This window comes from Pteropus medius, unplaced genomic scaffold (assembly GCF_902729225.1).
Source record: "Pteropus medius unplaced genomic scaffold, Ma_sr-lr_union100, whole genome shotgun sequence".
NCBI lineage: Eukaryota > Metazoa > Chordata > Mammalia > Chiroptera > Pteropodidae > Pteropus > Pteropus medius.
In genome coordinates this window covers 4,496,472-4,512,143 of record NW_024349798.1, presented here as the reverse complement: position 1 = coordinate 4,512,143, position 15,672 = coordinate 4,496,472, and the positions used below count along the sequence as shown (strand labels likewise).

The 15,672-nt window shown below is 38.0% G+C and overlaps 1 protein-coding gene and 1 pseudogene across 1 annotated transcript in view; one reads left to right on the top strand and one right to left on the bottom strand.

Moving 5' to 3' along the window:
• Positions 1–15,672, bottom strand: part of LOC120620502 (ATP-binding cassette sub-family A member 17-like) — an 83,017-nt gene that overhangs the window by 59,667 nt on the left and 7,678 nt on the right. The window contains exons 2-5 of the mRNA XM_039885573.1: positions 10,549–10,630; positions 9,894–10,155; positions 2,497–2,624; positions 896–1,058 (exon numbers count right to left, since the gene is read on the bottom strand). Coding sequence (XP_039741507.1) covers positions 896–1,058; positions 2,497–2,624; positions 9,894–10,155; positions 10,549–10,596 — 601 coding nt within the window. The 5' untranslated portion in view covers positions 10,597–10,630. The remainder of the gene's footprint in view (positions 1–895; positions 1,059–2,496; positions 2,625–9,893; positions 10,156–10,548; positions 10,631–15,672) is intronic.
• On the top strand, positions 8,442–8,560 carry LOC120620634 (uncharacterized; annotated as a pseudogene).

Below are 15,672 nucleotides of genomic sequence, written 5' to 3'. Positions count from 1 at the left end.
GATCCCTGGTTTTGAGGTCTTCTGAGAGATAATGGCCCCACCTCCAAGTGAGAGTTACTGGTCCTCCATATGGGTAGAGCCAGAGTAGGGTATGTCAACATTGGAATAGAGGTAACTAAGGTCTTCCAATGGCCCAGACCTAGGCAGATCTCCAGGATGCAAGATTCTGGGGACTGTTATATATTCTTGATTGTACGTAGAAGAATTTCCACTGCAGAACTACTGATCTCTTTTCTGCAATGATGTGACTATCAGCCCTTGGATTTGGGATTCCCACTTGGTGGGCTCACAGGCCTAGGGCTCCAAGTCAGTTTTGTGGTCATTCTACAAGGTGCAGATCATCAGCTTAATTTTCTAAGAGAAGTTAGTTCCCTAGAGGGTGGTCACTCTGTACACTTCACAGAACGATGAAAAATCTACAGTGAAGCATGAATCTTTCAAGAGGAGATTGTTTCATGGGCCTTCAGTCAGGAATATCACGCTTATTGCAAAGGAGAGAGGATAAGCAGATCTCTGTGCTGTCTCATTATTTCTCCCACAGTCTGTAGAAAGCTAAAGGTAAATATATATTTTTGTAAACAGAAAAGTTAATACATACAGAAACATAAAGAAGGGACTCACACTGCTTTTTCCTGTAAAACACTAGAATTCTTCCCTCAAAAATTCAATACCATTACAAAACGATCAAATGCAGAACGCCTGGCTTAATTTACTCTCAAATGTAAGCGTTTACCGAATGCCATATTCGGGAGTTCTAAATGTAACTCCTATAACCTCTTCTGAACTGTTAATTTAGCAAGTGTCCAGACAGCAAAAACAACACAAATAGCATTGCAAATATGCACAGCAGGAAGAAAGTGGCTGCGTTGGTGGTAACACACATAGGATTCCTCACCAGGGGATCCCCCGTCAGCATATTCAAAGTCCCGGGGTTCTTGGTTTGGATTATGAGGATAAAGAAAGTCTGTGCGCCAGCCTTCTATGTCATCTTCATAAAATAGTAGCCTTGAGGAGAAATAATTCCTCTGAAAGCAACTGAAGCGCAAGTAATACTTAACCTACGAAGAATAAAGAAAAAACAAATTTGGTCATGAGATCCTGAAACTCGGAAGGCACAGAACAGAGCAAAGGTATGCTTGCTTGACATGGACATCGGCTGTGACTGGAGGAAAGGCTCCCACACTGGCAGATGTCCCTCTGGGGAGCACACTGCAGCAGTGGTCTTCCTTGCATTCTGCTGCAACTGTCCTAGGAAACAGATGAGGGGCCACTGAGCCCTCTTCAGGAATGGAGGGCAACAGAACAGTTCTGAGCATGAGCTGAGCCCACCTGGATCCAAACCTGAGATTTCCTACTGAATAGCCATGGCGCTTTGGGCAAATTACTTAATCCGCTTGCCTCGGTTTCCTCATCAGTAAAATGGGAATGATATATTTACCTCACAGGTGCTCTATGATCAAGCGAAATGGTCCCTGCAATGTGCCTGGCATTTGTAAGTGCTTGAAAAATGTTAGTTATTTTATTAACATGTCTGTCTCCAGCTATCAACATCCCATGCAAGTTCTAATAATTAATCATTAGGTAGACTGTTTAGCGCAAAACAAAAGCCATATGTTACTGGTTTCCCCATCCCCCCCCAAAACCAAATATTACTATGTTTAAAACACTGCCTTTTCTTTAAACAAGGAAATAAACAAACAAACCTACCATATCTGAAGTCCCTGAGATTAGTAACAATGACAACAATAACTAATCCTTCTGGAGAATCCCTCTGTTCCATGTTCTGTTTTAAGTACTTTACAGACATAAATTCATTTAATCCTCACAACGCTCTGTGAGTTAGGAACTACTATTAATCCCATTATACCGACGAGGAAACTAAGGCTCAGAAATGTTCGTAACTATCCCAAGGGTACACACCTAGTAAATTACAGTGCTGGGATTCAAGTCTGTGGAGTCTGGCTGGCATTGGGGCTTGCTTCTGTAATGAAGCAATTGAACGTACGATATCCTGTATTCTCAGGATAGAGGCTTGCTCCAAACAAGTCTATTTTTTTTGTCCTTTTTAAAAATTTTTTAAATAAAATTTTTTTTAGCATTTTATTTTATTTTATTATTAGTTTCAAGTATACAGTACGTTAGTTAGGCATTTATATAGTTTATGAAGTGACCCCTCTCCCCCCGATTACTCTATAACCCCCTGGCTCTACACACTGCCATTACATTACCGCTGACTACATTCCCTATGCCGTGCTCCCCATACCCATGACGAGTTCTCTATTTTAAAAAATCAAAACCCGAAATGGACTTCAAAGTCCAAGTTGTGAAATGTGAAATCAGGAGCATTCTCTTATCTCCTCTAGAAATAAGATGGCAGCCAACTGACAAAGCTGACACAGGAAAGCAGAGGGGCAGCTCAGGTAATAAGACTTCTTAATAAACTCTTGCTCAAAGCTGGGTAGCATGATAAGATAGTTATGGAAAAGATGTTCTTACCTCAAGTGGCAAAGATTCCTTGCTATCATTGAAGCTATGATCAAAAACAATTCCAGTCAATACATAGAAAGCTTTAGGATCCTGAATGATGTAACTTTCAAAGGAAGACACTGAAGAATAGCCTAGAACTACAGAGAGAAAAATCCAATCAGTGAGTGGCTGGCTGGAAGGCAAATGCTGCCCAACTATTCCCTTTATACTTATGAAGATACAGGATTTTAGCTTCTCAGTTGAGGAGTGGCAGACCTCATTCACTCATTCATTCATTCTGCAAACATGAGCACATACAAGATGCCCAGAGCTATGCTAGGCAGTAGGAATACAGAGTCAAATGGTGAGTCTAAATATCTTTGCTGTTCTGAAATCTCTTGTATTCTAGTTCTCCTTAGCTAGGTAGCACGTAGGGCTACAGTAGATGGAATATAATGCTTGTCCATGTTAATGAGGAAATATCTATTGCTCCATTTCAGCCTTCTCTTCATGATTATAACAACCAAAAATGGGAAACAAAATCATGAAAAAATTTAGATAATCTGATAGGAGAAATAATTTTTATGGTCAACCACTCTCACATTTGACCGATTTGACCTTCCTTGAAAAATAATTCTTCCTCAGAATGTCAAAGGCACTACAAAGTGACTTATCATGCAGTGTTTTTGAGTGTAAAGTCTGATTCCTTGTAGGTAATCAGTTTTTTGTCTCTGAAAACTTATAGGACTTATTCTTTTATCCCTGGATTCAGAAATGTCACTAATATGCGTCCAAGTTTGCCCTCTTTCGTTTTCCTGCTTGGAACTAGTAAGCCCTTCCAATCTGAAAACGTGGGTATTCTTCAGAAATCTTTTCTATTGTTGCCTTGTTTTCCTTCCCTCAGTTGGTCCTTTTTCTTCCTTCTAGAAATCCTAATCAATGAAGGTGGGTCTTCTAGTTCTGGCCTTCATGTCTATTACCTTGTCTTCTACAGTTTCCGCTTCTTTGTCCTTTCTGCTTTACATTCTCAGAAGCTTCCTTGACTTTATTGCCTGGATCACCAATTGAACTTCGAATATGTTCATTCCATTATTTTCATGAAAGTTATTTTGATAATCATTTTTAATTTCCAAGTCCTCTTTTTCTCTCATTGTTTCCTTTTCAGAAGAGCCCAATTTTGTTTCAGAGTGGCAATATTTTCCCAAATGTCTCTGAATATACTGAGAATTTTTTATTAACTAGATTTAAAAAACAGAGCATGCACATGGTAAAAATAAATCCTAACGATATTAAGGATAAGATGGTGAAGTCATTCACCTACCACAGGCCCCAACACCCCCATCATGACACAATCTCTGTAAGCCAATTTCTTCTGTACGTTTTTAAAAAAACTCTATAACTTATACTTCTAGTCATGACGGAGTAATGGGGACTGGATTTACCCTCCTAACATAAATAACAAGAAAACTGAACAAAACAAACAAACAAAATCATGTTTTCAGACAATGGACAATAAGTAGCACAGTATTATGATTCTTAAGACATGAAAAACAAACCAGGTGACCACTGATTGCCCTGCTTTTCTTTCTGAAGACCATAGAACAGGGAAGGGAACCCCAAGCAAACATAGCTCTGTGGCTGAGTTTACACAGAGAGATTAGAGTTCGAAGTGTCTGAAGTGGCTCAAAGTTGGTCAGAGTTCCAAAGAGGAGAAGCTATGCAGAGAAATAGCCCTAAGAATCTGCACCGAGGAGCCCTTTAATGAATACTAAGCACATCCTACCTACGGTACCAGGAAAGTCTGAGCTAAATGGTGCTTAGAACCCACATGAGACCAGGAGGCATTTGAGTTCTGACCATCCTTGGAGATAACTTGAGGCATTGAGAAGAGACCCCAGAAGAGTCACAACTCAGTAATGGGATAAATTAACTTTAAGGTAAAAGCTATTCTATACGTTTCCTCCAAAAAAGGTTAAAAAGGCTTGTTGATGAACAGAGAACATGTATCCTAACCTTCCTGTTATGTTTTGTCTTTTTATCTGTGTTGCATTCTGAAACTTTTTTAAATCTGTCTTCCAGTTCACTAGTTTTAGCTTCAGCTGACTTTTCACATTTTGATATTTTTTTCATTTCTAAATGTTCTGTTTGGTTCTTTTTTTCAAATCTGCTAGGTAATTCTTTATAGTGATATGCTATCTACAAACATTTCCAGGTTCTTATTTCTTTAAATCTAGTAAACAGTGATTTTATAATGTGAGACTAACAATTATTTCATCTGAGATCTTTCTAGTTCTGTTTCTGCTGTCTATTAATACTGATCACTCTTGATGTCTTATTTCCTAGTGTGTGCGCTCATTGACTGTGATACATTTGTGATGGCTCATCTTTGAGATAGACCTATGATGATACTTTCTCCAGAGAAGATTTACATTTGTATCGGGAAGTCCAAGCCTCACTCCACAGTTTGAAGGGTTTTTTTGTTTTTGTTTTGACAATCAGTTGATGCGAATTTGAGCTACAAATTTCAGGGACAGGCGACCTCACTGCTGAGCTCAGTTTGGCGGCAATTTTCCCTTTGGTCCCTCAGGGTTAGAAGTGAGGCACGTTTACTCCCTAAGGGCATAGGCATTTGGGGTCCTAGCTTTATGGGGAGATGGTCTCTCCTGAGAAGCCCCGTATTGAATGAGCCTTGACTTCTTCTTTCCCTCTGTGCCTTACAGGGCTATGAAGACTCCAGCTTAGTTTCCCCTTGTATGATGCATATTTCAGCAAAAGCAGTTTAGGGCCTCCAATGACATCTTTGGGTTCTTTCCTTCACCCAGACTTTTTTATTTAGGAAAATATCTAAGACTATGGAAACATGCTAACAATATAGTAAGTAAAAAACAAGTTACAAAATAGTTCACACAAGACGATCCTATTTTTGTTTATTTACATGGTTAGAAAAAGGGCAGGAAGGGTATATACCAAGATTTTAAATACAGCTTATATCTGGGTGATAGGATTCTTAGTGAATTTTAAAAGTAAATCCTTTTCCTTTTTCCTGTGTATTTTTGCTGTTGTTCTTTTTTCTTCGCCTTGTTACTTTTCTCTCCCACTGTCTCTCTCTCTGTCTCTGTCTCTGTCTCTTTCTCTCTCCCTCTCACACACACACATACACAGACATATTTGGTTAAGTTAAAAATAACATACATACAGGAAGGTTTACAAACACAAATGTTCAGTTAATGAACTGTTATAAAATTAACATCTAAGTAATTACTCTTTGAATAAAGAAATAAAAAATTTTTACCGTAGATTTTGTCTAGGTAGTCCTTTACTATCTATGTAGTTCTTTAATGCTTTCAAGAACACGTTTTTAATATCTATCCAGCATTTGTTTTGCAATAAGAGGGTTAGTCCAAATAACCTAGGCTTCCATATTACCAGAAAAGGAACAGCAATAATCTCTTTCCCAGAAATTCCTAGGAAGAAAGAATCTGTGTTTCCTTGACTCTTACTAAGTCAGGTGTCCTCCCTGGACAAATCACTATAGCAAGGGGACTCCCAAGTGCAGACTGGTGTAGACACAGGTTACATGACTCATTCTGAGCCCAGGGTAGAGTCATTATTGGCTGGGAGAGGGGTCAAGTCTGCAGGGAGAAGTAAGCCCGCAGATTGTGCGTCTGTCAAAAGGGGGAATAAATGCTGGGAAGAAAAAAATATATAGAAGTCTACCATAACTTGGAAGGGACTGTCAAATTATTGTTTGTCATTACTTCTAGGGTAGAGGATCTGCTTAGGGGAATGGCATGAAGAGGAAATTTTAATTTTTATTCCTTAGCTTTCTATATTGTTTGAAAATTTCAGTGCAAAGAATACTTCCATTTATTTTAAAATGTAAGGGTCTTCTCTTTTAATTTTTAAATTCCAGAAAAATACATCCCAAATCATTAACAAAGAATTCTTCTGGGAAGTGAGATTCGGGATGGGAATTTTAACCTTTTACTTTAAATATGGTATTGTTTCATGTATCATTTTGTAATAAGGCGAGAGAGAGGAAAGAACAGCAGGGGGCTGTTTGAGGACAAGAATCACTCTTCCTGAGAACAGCCAGAGAAAGAAGACTGCAGTGGAAATGTAGGGAGGTAGAAATAAAGGAAGATTATATTATCACAAGATTCAAAGCAGAAAAGAATTGTAAAGTGAATGAAAGCCTCCCAATTACAGTAGGACAAACAATGAAGACTGAAAAGAAAGCCCTGGATTTGGCAATTAACAAGTCATTAATGACATTTTCTTAGCAGATATCAGTATACTATTGAAGGCAGAACATAAATTACAATGAGTTAAGAAATGAGTGGAAAGTGATAAAATAGAAATAACCTTTCAAAACATTTATTAAGAAAAAAATTAAATTTCCTGAGGTAGGATCTTAAAGGGAAAACAGAATAGGAAATATTTTCTTTTAAAATGGAAGCGATTGAGGTTTATTTGAAAGCGAGGCCAAAATTCAGCCCAGATGAAAAGACTGAATATTTAGGGAGAGGGAGAAGCTACTGATTGAGAAAAGTACAAAAGAGGCAAGAGGGCTTCTGACTAATCACTTCTCATTCCAAAATTTATCTTAAATTCATCTACACATCTCCATCTCCGTAGTTCAAGCCATCATCTTTTCCCTCCTGAATGTCTGCAAATACTATTTCCTTCCAATCACTTCCAGAAAATAGCCAGAGAACTCTTTTAAAAGAAATTTAACCTCTCTTCTTAAAACCTTTTCAACAGCTGCCTTTTCCATGTAAAAGAAAACCCAAACACTTTAATAAGGTCTGCAGAGCTCTAGATTATGTGGCTCCTACAGACATTTCAAACCTCATCTCAAACCACTCTTTCTCGACTTACTTCAGACTCCTTTGATGACTTTCAGATCCTCAGATAGTTCAGGACCTGGTTATTTGCTGTCCTCCTGCCTGGATAGCCCGTGACTCCCGAAACCCATCACCCTCCCATTTCACTGTGGATGAAAAAGGGGTCACATACTAAACCTGACAAGCTCAGGGAAGGCCAGCATGGCAGGCCCTACAAACTCAGAGACTGAAATTAACCACATAGGATGATCCGAACATAAAAATTCCTAACTAAAAGCCCATCATGGCAGGTAGTCACATGCTGGGCCTATAGCTTTCTTGCCAAAGGTCAATCTTTACCTTAACTGAGTCTGTCCATTATCATCTTTTTGCATCCAAGATAACATACCCTTGGCATGTCAGAGCTATCCTTTTCTGGATCCCTCTAGGCACAACCTACTGGCACCAGAGCACAAGACCACAGAACCCCTCATTGTTATCTTGTTCCCTGGATACCATCTCTATGTGCTATAAATGTTAATTATTAACTATCCTGTACTTAACCAATGTAAGGAAGTATGTGTCCCTCCGGTTTACTTTTTATCCAATCCCAGAGACTTCCCCACTTTGCTTTCTCCCACCTCCTTAATCTACCACCAATGGATTTCATGTAAACTCCCTTATGTCTCCTCCTTTGATTCTAATATATAGAATAAGCTGCAAAACTGCCATTCTCCAGAGCATTTTTTTTTCTTTATGCCTACAGCACCTGTTCTTCCAAGTACTAACCAGGCCCGACCCTGCTTAGCTTCTGAGATCAGACATCGGGCTTGTTCAGGGTGGCATGGCCAGAGACCATGGATCGCGAACCCAGGACCTTCTCGTGTAAAGCAGATGTGCTAACTGCTACACTATGGAACCACAGCCTCTAGAGCATTTTCTTAATGCATTGAGATTTTGCTTCCCGGCAAGTGTTGTTAGTTTGAATCAAATAAACTCATTAAAATTCTCTACAGGTTGGGACATTTTTTATGTCGACATCACATGGCTTGTTCTTTATCATCATGTCTTATCTAAATTATCACATCATAAGAGAAGATTTCTGGTTTTAAAAAATTTCATAATCTCTTGTTTATAAAAGGTAACTGAGTCTATGGCCATGCCACCCTGAACAAGTACGATCCCGTTTGATCTCAGAAGCTAAGCAGGGTCGGGCCTGGTTAGTACTTGAATGGGAGACCACCAAGGAAGACTAGGTGCTGTAGGTGTAAAAAATAAAAATAAAAAATAAGGAATTGTAAGATAACAGGTTCCTTGCAATCTGTGAGGTCCACCAAGTGTTGCCTCGCCTAAAAAAAAAAAGTAGATAAATTAGAATAGTATTTTAGGATACTAGGCAAGCATAAAGCACAGCTTTCGAAATGGTGGTTCCCACGCATTTTACCACTGAGGGCTTTTAAAGAATTGTCCCCATTGAGTGGTACTCAGAGCTGGGAGAGAAGGATGTTTTCTTTTCACTTCTTACCTTATTTACTGTTAGAATATTTTTACAAAAGCATATATTACAATTATAGTAATTTGGAAAAATTAACTCCACATTTTGTGGACTCCATATTTTGAAAAATTTTATCTACCTAACTGCATTGATTCATTCAATAAATATGTATTGAGTAGGTACTGCGTGCCAGGCACTGTAATAAGCACAGTGATGAGTAAAACAGACATGATCCTCTGTCCTCACAGAGGTGGACCATAGCAGGAACAGACAACACACAGAAAGCAGTGAGTGGCAATGTAATTAAACATTTTTCAGAATGCTATGAACATATCCGATGGGGTCTGTGAGAAAGAAAAAGACAGAGGTGAGAAACCTAAAACCTATTTGGCTACATTCCGAAGGGCCATTTCAGATGAAACCTGAGGATAAGAAGGAGCAACCTGCAGGAAGGGCTGGGGGCAAAGTTTCTGTCAGAAGGGAAGAAAAGCTCACAGATTCTAGGGACTGAAAGATGGTAATGTGACCAGAGTGTGGGAGCACAAGGAAGAGCAGAAATAGTTAAGACTGAAGAGGAAGCGTGGCCAGACCTTGGAGAAGGGTCTGGTTGACTCCATGCAATGGGAAGCCACTGAAGAAGCTTATGCAGGAGATTGGCCAGGTCCTACTGACCTTTCAAATATCTTTCTGTCTCCACATAGATACTAGATTTGAATGGGACAAGAGAAGGCGAAAGACCGATTAGAAGGCGAATTCAGAATCTCTCAATGTTTCCTATTTTTTATTAGTCAGAGACATGTTATAAAGGCAAATCGGAGTTTCTGGATTAACATAAAATAACCAGTGTTACTACAGTGAGTTAAAAACAAATACTTAACATTTTAATTAGCCCTGAAGCCTGTGACATAAATGTACAAATCTCCAATGTGTCGTTTGAAATAATAAAAAGTACCTCATGGACTGCTTTCCCTCCATGACCACCTCTGCACACTCTAGAATTTGGAGAGTCCAGATTTGGAATCACTACTGAAAGAATTCTCAGGAGAAACTTCAAATTATATTTTATAAAATACCCTCCTTATCCTTACCCCATCTTTATGTCTAACCTTCAAACTCAACATCAAAGGTTTTTTCCACCATTTCAGTGATAGCCTTTGAAGTTTCACTTTTGGAGGGGATATAAACTAGTTGAAATTTACTTTTCAGAGGAAAATGATAGAAGAATTCTGGCAGTGAACTGATATCGATTGGGTGGTAGTTGATAGGAGGTCTTTTTCTTGGCAAACTACTGAAGCGAAGATACATTACAATTGTAGAAAATAGTAATGGCGTCAAGATTTCAAGGACTGTTAACAGGGTCTTCCGCTTCTAAAATAAAAATGAAAGCTATATGTTAATCGAAAATAAAATACAAGCGTAGGTAGCTATATGGCAAATGTTCTTCCATTAAGAACCCTTTCATTTCTTCTAGCATCCCTGCACAACACATGAAAAGAAAAAAATAGAATGAGAATTAGCTAGAGACATCTCGTTTTAACTTTTCTATAACACCAATGGCTAGAAATCAGTAACAATGATGTCATCTTTAATAATTAGGGTTAACAGAATTACTGTGAAAACATGGCTCACTTGCAGGAAAGAGCCCCTTTACAATTAAAGTTCTTAATTTTTTCTTTAATCCATTATCAGAAATCATTTAACTTAAACATTCAGTCTCTCCCAAGGAGACTCATATTTTCTCCCACAGATAAACATACTCACCTTTAAAAGGAAATTCTTCCAGAGAAGAAGTTTTAAGTTCCTGAACATTATCGTTTTTCTAGTTGAAGAGGTGGAATCACCCCTAGTTGGGAAACAAATGAGGAAAACATTATGCAAAATACAAAAATGTTGAATTACTCTTTCATCTTTGGAAAGCTTTCTTCTCTTGGACTTTCAAAAAATTGTGCTAGACTAGTTTTCCTCCTTCCTTTCTAGCAGTTCCTTCTCAACCTTTTTTGCTAATTCCTCCTCCTCTCTTCAACCTCTAAATATGAAAGTGCTCCAGGGTTCCGTCTGTGAACTCGTTTCTTTTCTGGCAACAGTCACTCTATATGTGACCTCACTCAGTCTGTTGGGTTTAAATCCATCTATATGCTGATGACTTCTAAACTTATATCTCCAGCCTTGACCTTGCCTCTGACTCTATGCCTAAATATCCAATCACCTGCTTGGCATGTCCAAACTGGGCTACTCATATTTTTCCTAAAAGATCATCCTACAGTCTTCCTCGCTTCAATTAATGTCAGTTCCATTCTTTGAGTTACACAGGGTTATTCTTGATTCCTCTCTCTCTTTTACATCCTAAATCCAGCTTGTTAGCAAATCCCGTTGGCTTTGCTTATGAAATATACTCAGAATTCAATCCCTTTTCACCACCCCTACTCTTAGCACCCTAGTCCAACGCAGCCTCATCTCTTGCCTGTATTTCTACAATAGCCTCTTCAGTGGTATCAATGTGTCCACCCCTGCCGCCCGGTGATCCATTTTCCATGCAGCAACAAGAATGGTCTTTTTCAAGTCGGGTCATGCCCCCTCCTCTGCTCAAAACTCTAATGGTTCCCATCTCACTTCAAACAAGATCCTAGCCTTATGATGACCTACACAGCCTTTTAGCCTTCTCATCTCCTCTCATCAACTACTTTACTTCCCCTCTTTCTTCCTGCTCCTGTGTCACAGGCCTAGCTGCTGACCTAGAATGGAAAGAACACATTTCTGCCTCAAAAGCTTTGCACTTACTATTTCCAATATGGAGCGCACACTTCCCTCATGTATCTACATGGCTGGCTCTCTTGTTTTTTTCAGATCTCTATTTAAAAGTCACTTTCTCACATTCTAAGTGAAATAAGGCATCTGCAAAAGGACAAATATTGTATAATTCCAGTTATATGAAGTACTAAGAAGAGTCAAATTCAAAGACACAGAGAATAGAATAGTGGTTACCAGGGGCTGGGGGGAAAGGGAAATGGAGAGTAATTATCTTTTTATTAAATTTATTGGGGTGACATTGGTTAAAATTACGCAGGTTTCAAATGTACAATTCAATAATATATCATCTGTATATTGTATTGTGTGTTCCCCACCCAAAGTGGGTATGTTTTTCAGTTTGGGATGATGAGAAAGATCTCAAAATTGATAGTGGTAATGCTTGCACAACATTGTAAATGTACTTGATACTGCTGAACTATTACATTTTAAATGGTTAAACAATAAGTTATATATTATGTATAATTTACCAAAGTTAAAAAAAGTATCAAGCATTTGTTATACCCTTGATCACATGTTGTATTGGGCACTGTACCCAAAGAAAGCATAGTCTTTTGGGTAAAATGGAAATATATGCCTCCATTATACCAAAAAAAAAAATTAAAATTAAAAATAAATAAGTAAAATTTGTCACTTTCTAATGAGGCCTTTCCTGAGCATCACATCTTTCAAAAACATTATTATTTTGTCTCAATCTTCCCTGTTCATTTTTTCTTCTTAGCTCTTTTAAACTATTTAAGATGCGGTTTATTTACTTATTTATCTTATTTAACCTGATTTCCCTGCTAGAAGTTATGCTCCATGAAGGCAGATATATATATATTTTTTTAACTATTGAATCCCCATACACAAGAGCAGGGCCAGCACACAGGAGTCACTCAGTAAATAGTGAATGAATAAATAAATTAATCAAAGTATATGCTGTTCTCGTCGGATATGTCTGGAGCAGACATAATTGTGAGGAAAAAGAAAATACTTTGAATAGCAGCAAGTTCCTTCTCTTTTCATTCTTTCTATCCCAAGAGTAATATATGCTTTAATTTTTAGATACTACTACAATGAGATTTTCATTTCCAGAAAAAAACATTTTTTCCAATAATGAAAGAAAAACATTTTCCTTCAAATTAAAGCATCTCTGATATTGCACATAAAAAAAAACAAAAAAAGCATTGTAAATACACTAAATAACACTGAATTATACACTTTAAAATGACTAAGTATACATCATGTGAATTTCACTTCTTTCCTTATCTCTGCTACCAGCCTAGTCCAACTCACAAAATTAAATTGATATACCAAATAGGAATTCTTTCATTTATAAGTAACAGAAGTCCCACTCAACCTAGCTTAAGCAAAGAATTTATTGCTCATATAACTGGAAGTCCAAAGTGGAATAAGCTGCAGAAATGGCTGTCCTAGTGTTCAAATAATGTAATCAGGGTTTGTCTCTCTCTCTCAATTCTACTTTCTTTTATGTGTCCTCTTGTCAAGCAGTCTCTAAATACACCGGGCCAAGATGGCCCCCAGGAGCTCTAGGCTTCTATCAAATATCCCAGAGACGCATGTCTCCTTCTTGGTAGCTCCAGCAAAACTCCCAAGAAGACTCTTATTGGTTTAGCTTGGGTCTCAGTAGGGTAGAAGGTGGGAGGGGAGAAGGGAAAATGGGGGAGGAGTTAGCACCTCCTGAACCATGGAATGGTTACCCTCCCCACACCCATCTATACATGCACAAAGTTTCTATTACCAGCAGAAAGGGGGAGGGAAAATATACCCTCTTTGCTCCCCGGAAAAAAAATATTTCTTGTATATAAAATTTCGAAACTTTTCTAATATAATAAACCATTTATGTACAACATAAAAGACACTTGCTCTACTAGGTTTTGGGTGGATTCTGTATCCAGGATCAAGGCTAGTCTGTCTGGGCGATGTGCATTCCTCTGGTCCTGATCTAGATGTGACTCCCTGGGGTCTGGCACTTGCAGTTAAAAAATGAGAATATGACCAACCAAGTCACCCAACATACATCGGAAGAGGAAGATTGTTTGTATCTGCCATCCTTCGTGGCACTTCACAAGAAAGGAAATTGGAGGCAATTTCTCTTCTATGCAGCTGCAGTACCCTTATAGCCCACCTCCTATCCGTGTGGTTTTGGGAAGTGTCTAGGGATTACCTTAGGGGTTAAGCAATTACAGGACGTGGTTTATTGATTTTTTTTCTCCCATCTGGAAATAAAATTCCAGTGAAATATCAGTCATGTTAGTTCCCTAGGCTAGGAACTAAAACCAGATACTCTTCCAACCACAGGACTTGAGTCTGGACGGCAGCCGTGGAGCTGTCTATTACCACAGATATGGTCTCTCAGGCTCTCAGTTTACTGCTTCTGGAAGCCCTAGCCCCTGACTCCCAAACAGCGTCCACACAAAAACCTGCACGTGGATGTTTCTAACAATTTTATTCATAACTTCCAAAACTTGGAATCAGTTAAGATGTCTTCGATAGGTGAATGGATAAATAAATCGTAGTACATCTAGACAATGAAATATTATTCAGCACTAAAAAGAAATGAGCCATGAAAAGATATAAAGGAAGCTTAAATGCATATTACTAAGTGAAAGAAGTCATTCTGAAAGGCTAAATCCTGTATGGTTTCAATGATATGACATTCCGGAAAAGGCAAAGCTATGGAGGCAGTAAAAAGATCAGTGGTTGCCAGGGGTTGTTGGGGAGAGAAAGATAAATTGGTGGAACACAGGGGATTTTTAGGGCAGTGAAACTATTGTATATGATACTATAATGGTGGATACATGTCGTTAGACAATTTTCAAAAGCCACAGAACGTACATCAGCAGTGAACCCTATTGTAAGCTATAAACTTTGGGGAATAATGATGTGTCAGTTGATTCAAAGGTTCATTGATTATAACAAATGTACCACTCCAGTGCAGGATGTTGATAGTGAGGGAGGCTGTGTGTATAAGGTGGCAAGGAGTATATGGGAAATCTCTCTATCTTCCTCTCAATTTTGCTGTGAACCTAAAACTGCTCTAAAAAATAAAGTTTATTTTTTAAAAATTATGTTGACACAAAAGTGTATCAACAAAAAAATTAATAATACTAAACCCTTTCTCTATTAAATTAGAAATAAAAAACCCACATAAATTAAAAATCAATTAATTGTGTATATGTGTGATTTTTTTTTTTTTTACTACACAGACCATTACTGGTTAAACCGGTTCAAGGAACTAGTTCTGTGCAGTTACACAGCTGTAAGAACTTCTTACAGGTCACCAGCATCTTTAGCACCCACTATTAGGGATGTTAAGGATGCACATGGTGCTTTAGTTGAATGATAGTGCCGTTGATGACAGGAGAGAAAGGGGTGCCTCCTAAGCAAAAGCCAGATGTAATCAAATGCTCCATTTATGTAGTTATATGCTTACAGGTATTTTTAAAATACCATAGTTGAGATTCCGGAAAGGAAAGGATCATTGTTAAGTACATGTGATGACCTCGAGTCTATAATAACCTTTTTCCATTGAAAGAATTATTTTGGTAATGTGTTTTCTTAACTTTAAATTTCTTAGAAACACAGATATTATTCTATAGCAGAAAACTTGAGTTAGAAAAGGGAAAAGAAGGACTGATCGGTAGGGAAATAAAACCCCTAAAATAAATAATCCACTAGCACATCGAGGCTACACAAAAAGGGAGCCAACACACTGACACATTAAGAATAAAAAAGGAAAAATAACTAATGATGCATAAAAACTTAACTGCATTGTATAACTCTCTGCTAATATAAATTTGTCAGCCTGCCTGATCTGGGTTGGTTATCTAGAAAAATAGATATCACCAACTTAATGCAGAAGAGATTTTTAAAAACCTAAATATTTCTTCGAATAAACTACAAGGAAATTGAGAAAATTGTCAAAGACCCCTCAAACACTGCAAGTGCAAATAACTCAAATGGGTGAGTTGTTTTCAAGCAACAGATCATCCTGATGTTATTAAATTGATCCATAAACACAAAGATAGAAAACCTCTAATATTCAAAAATCACGTTAGCATAACAATGATACCA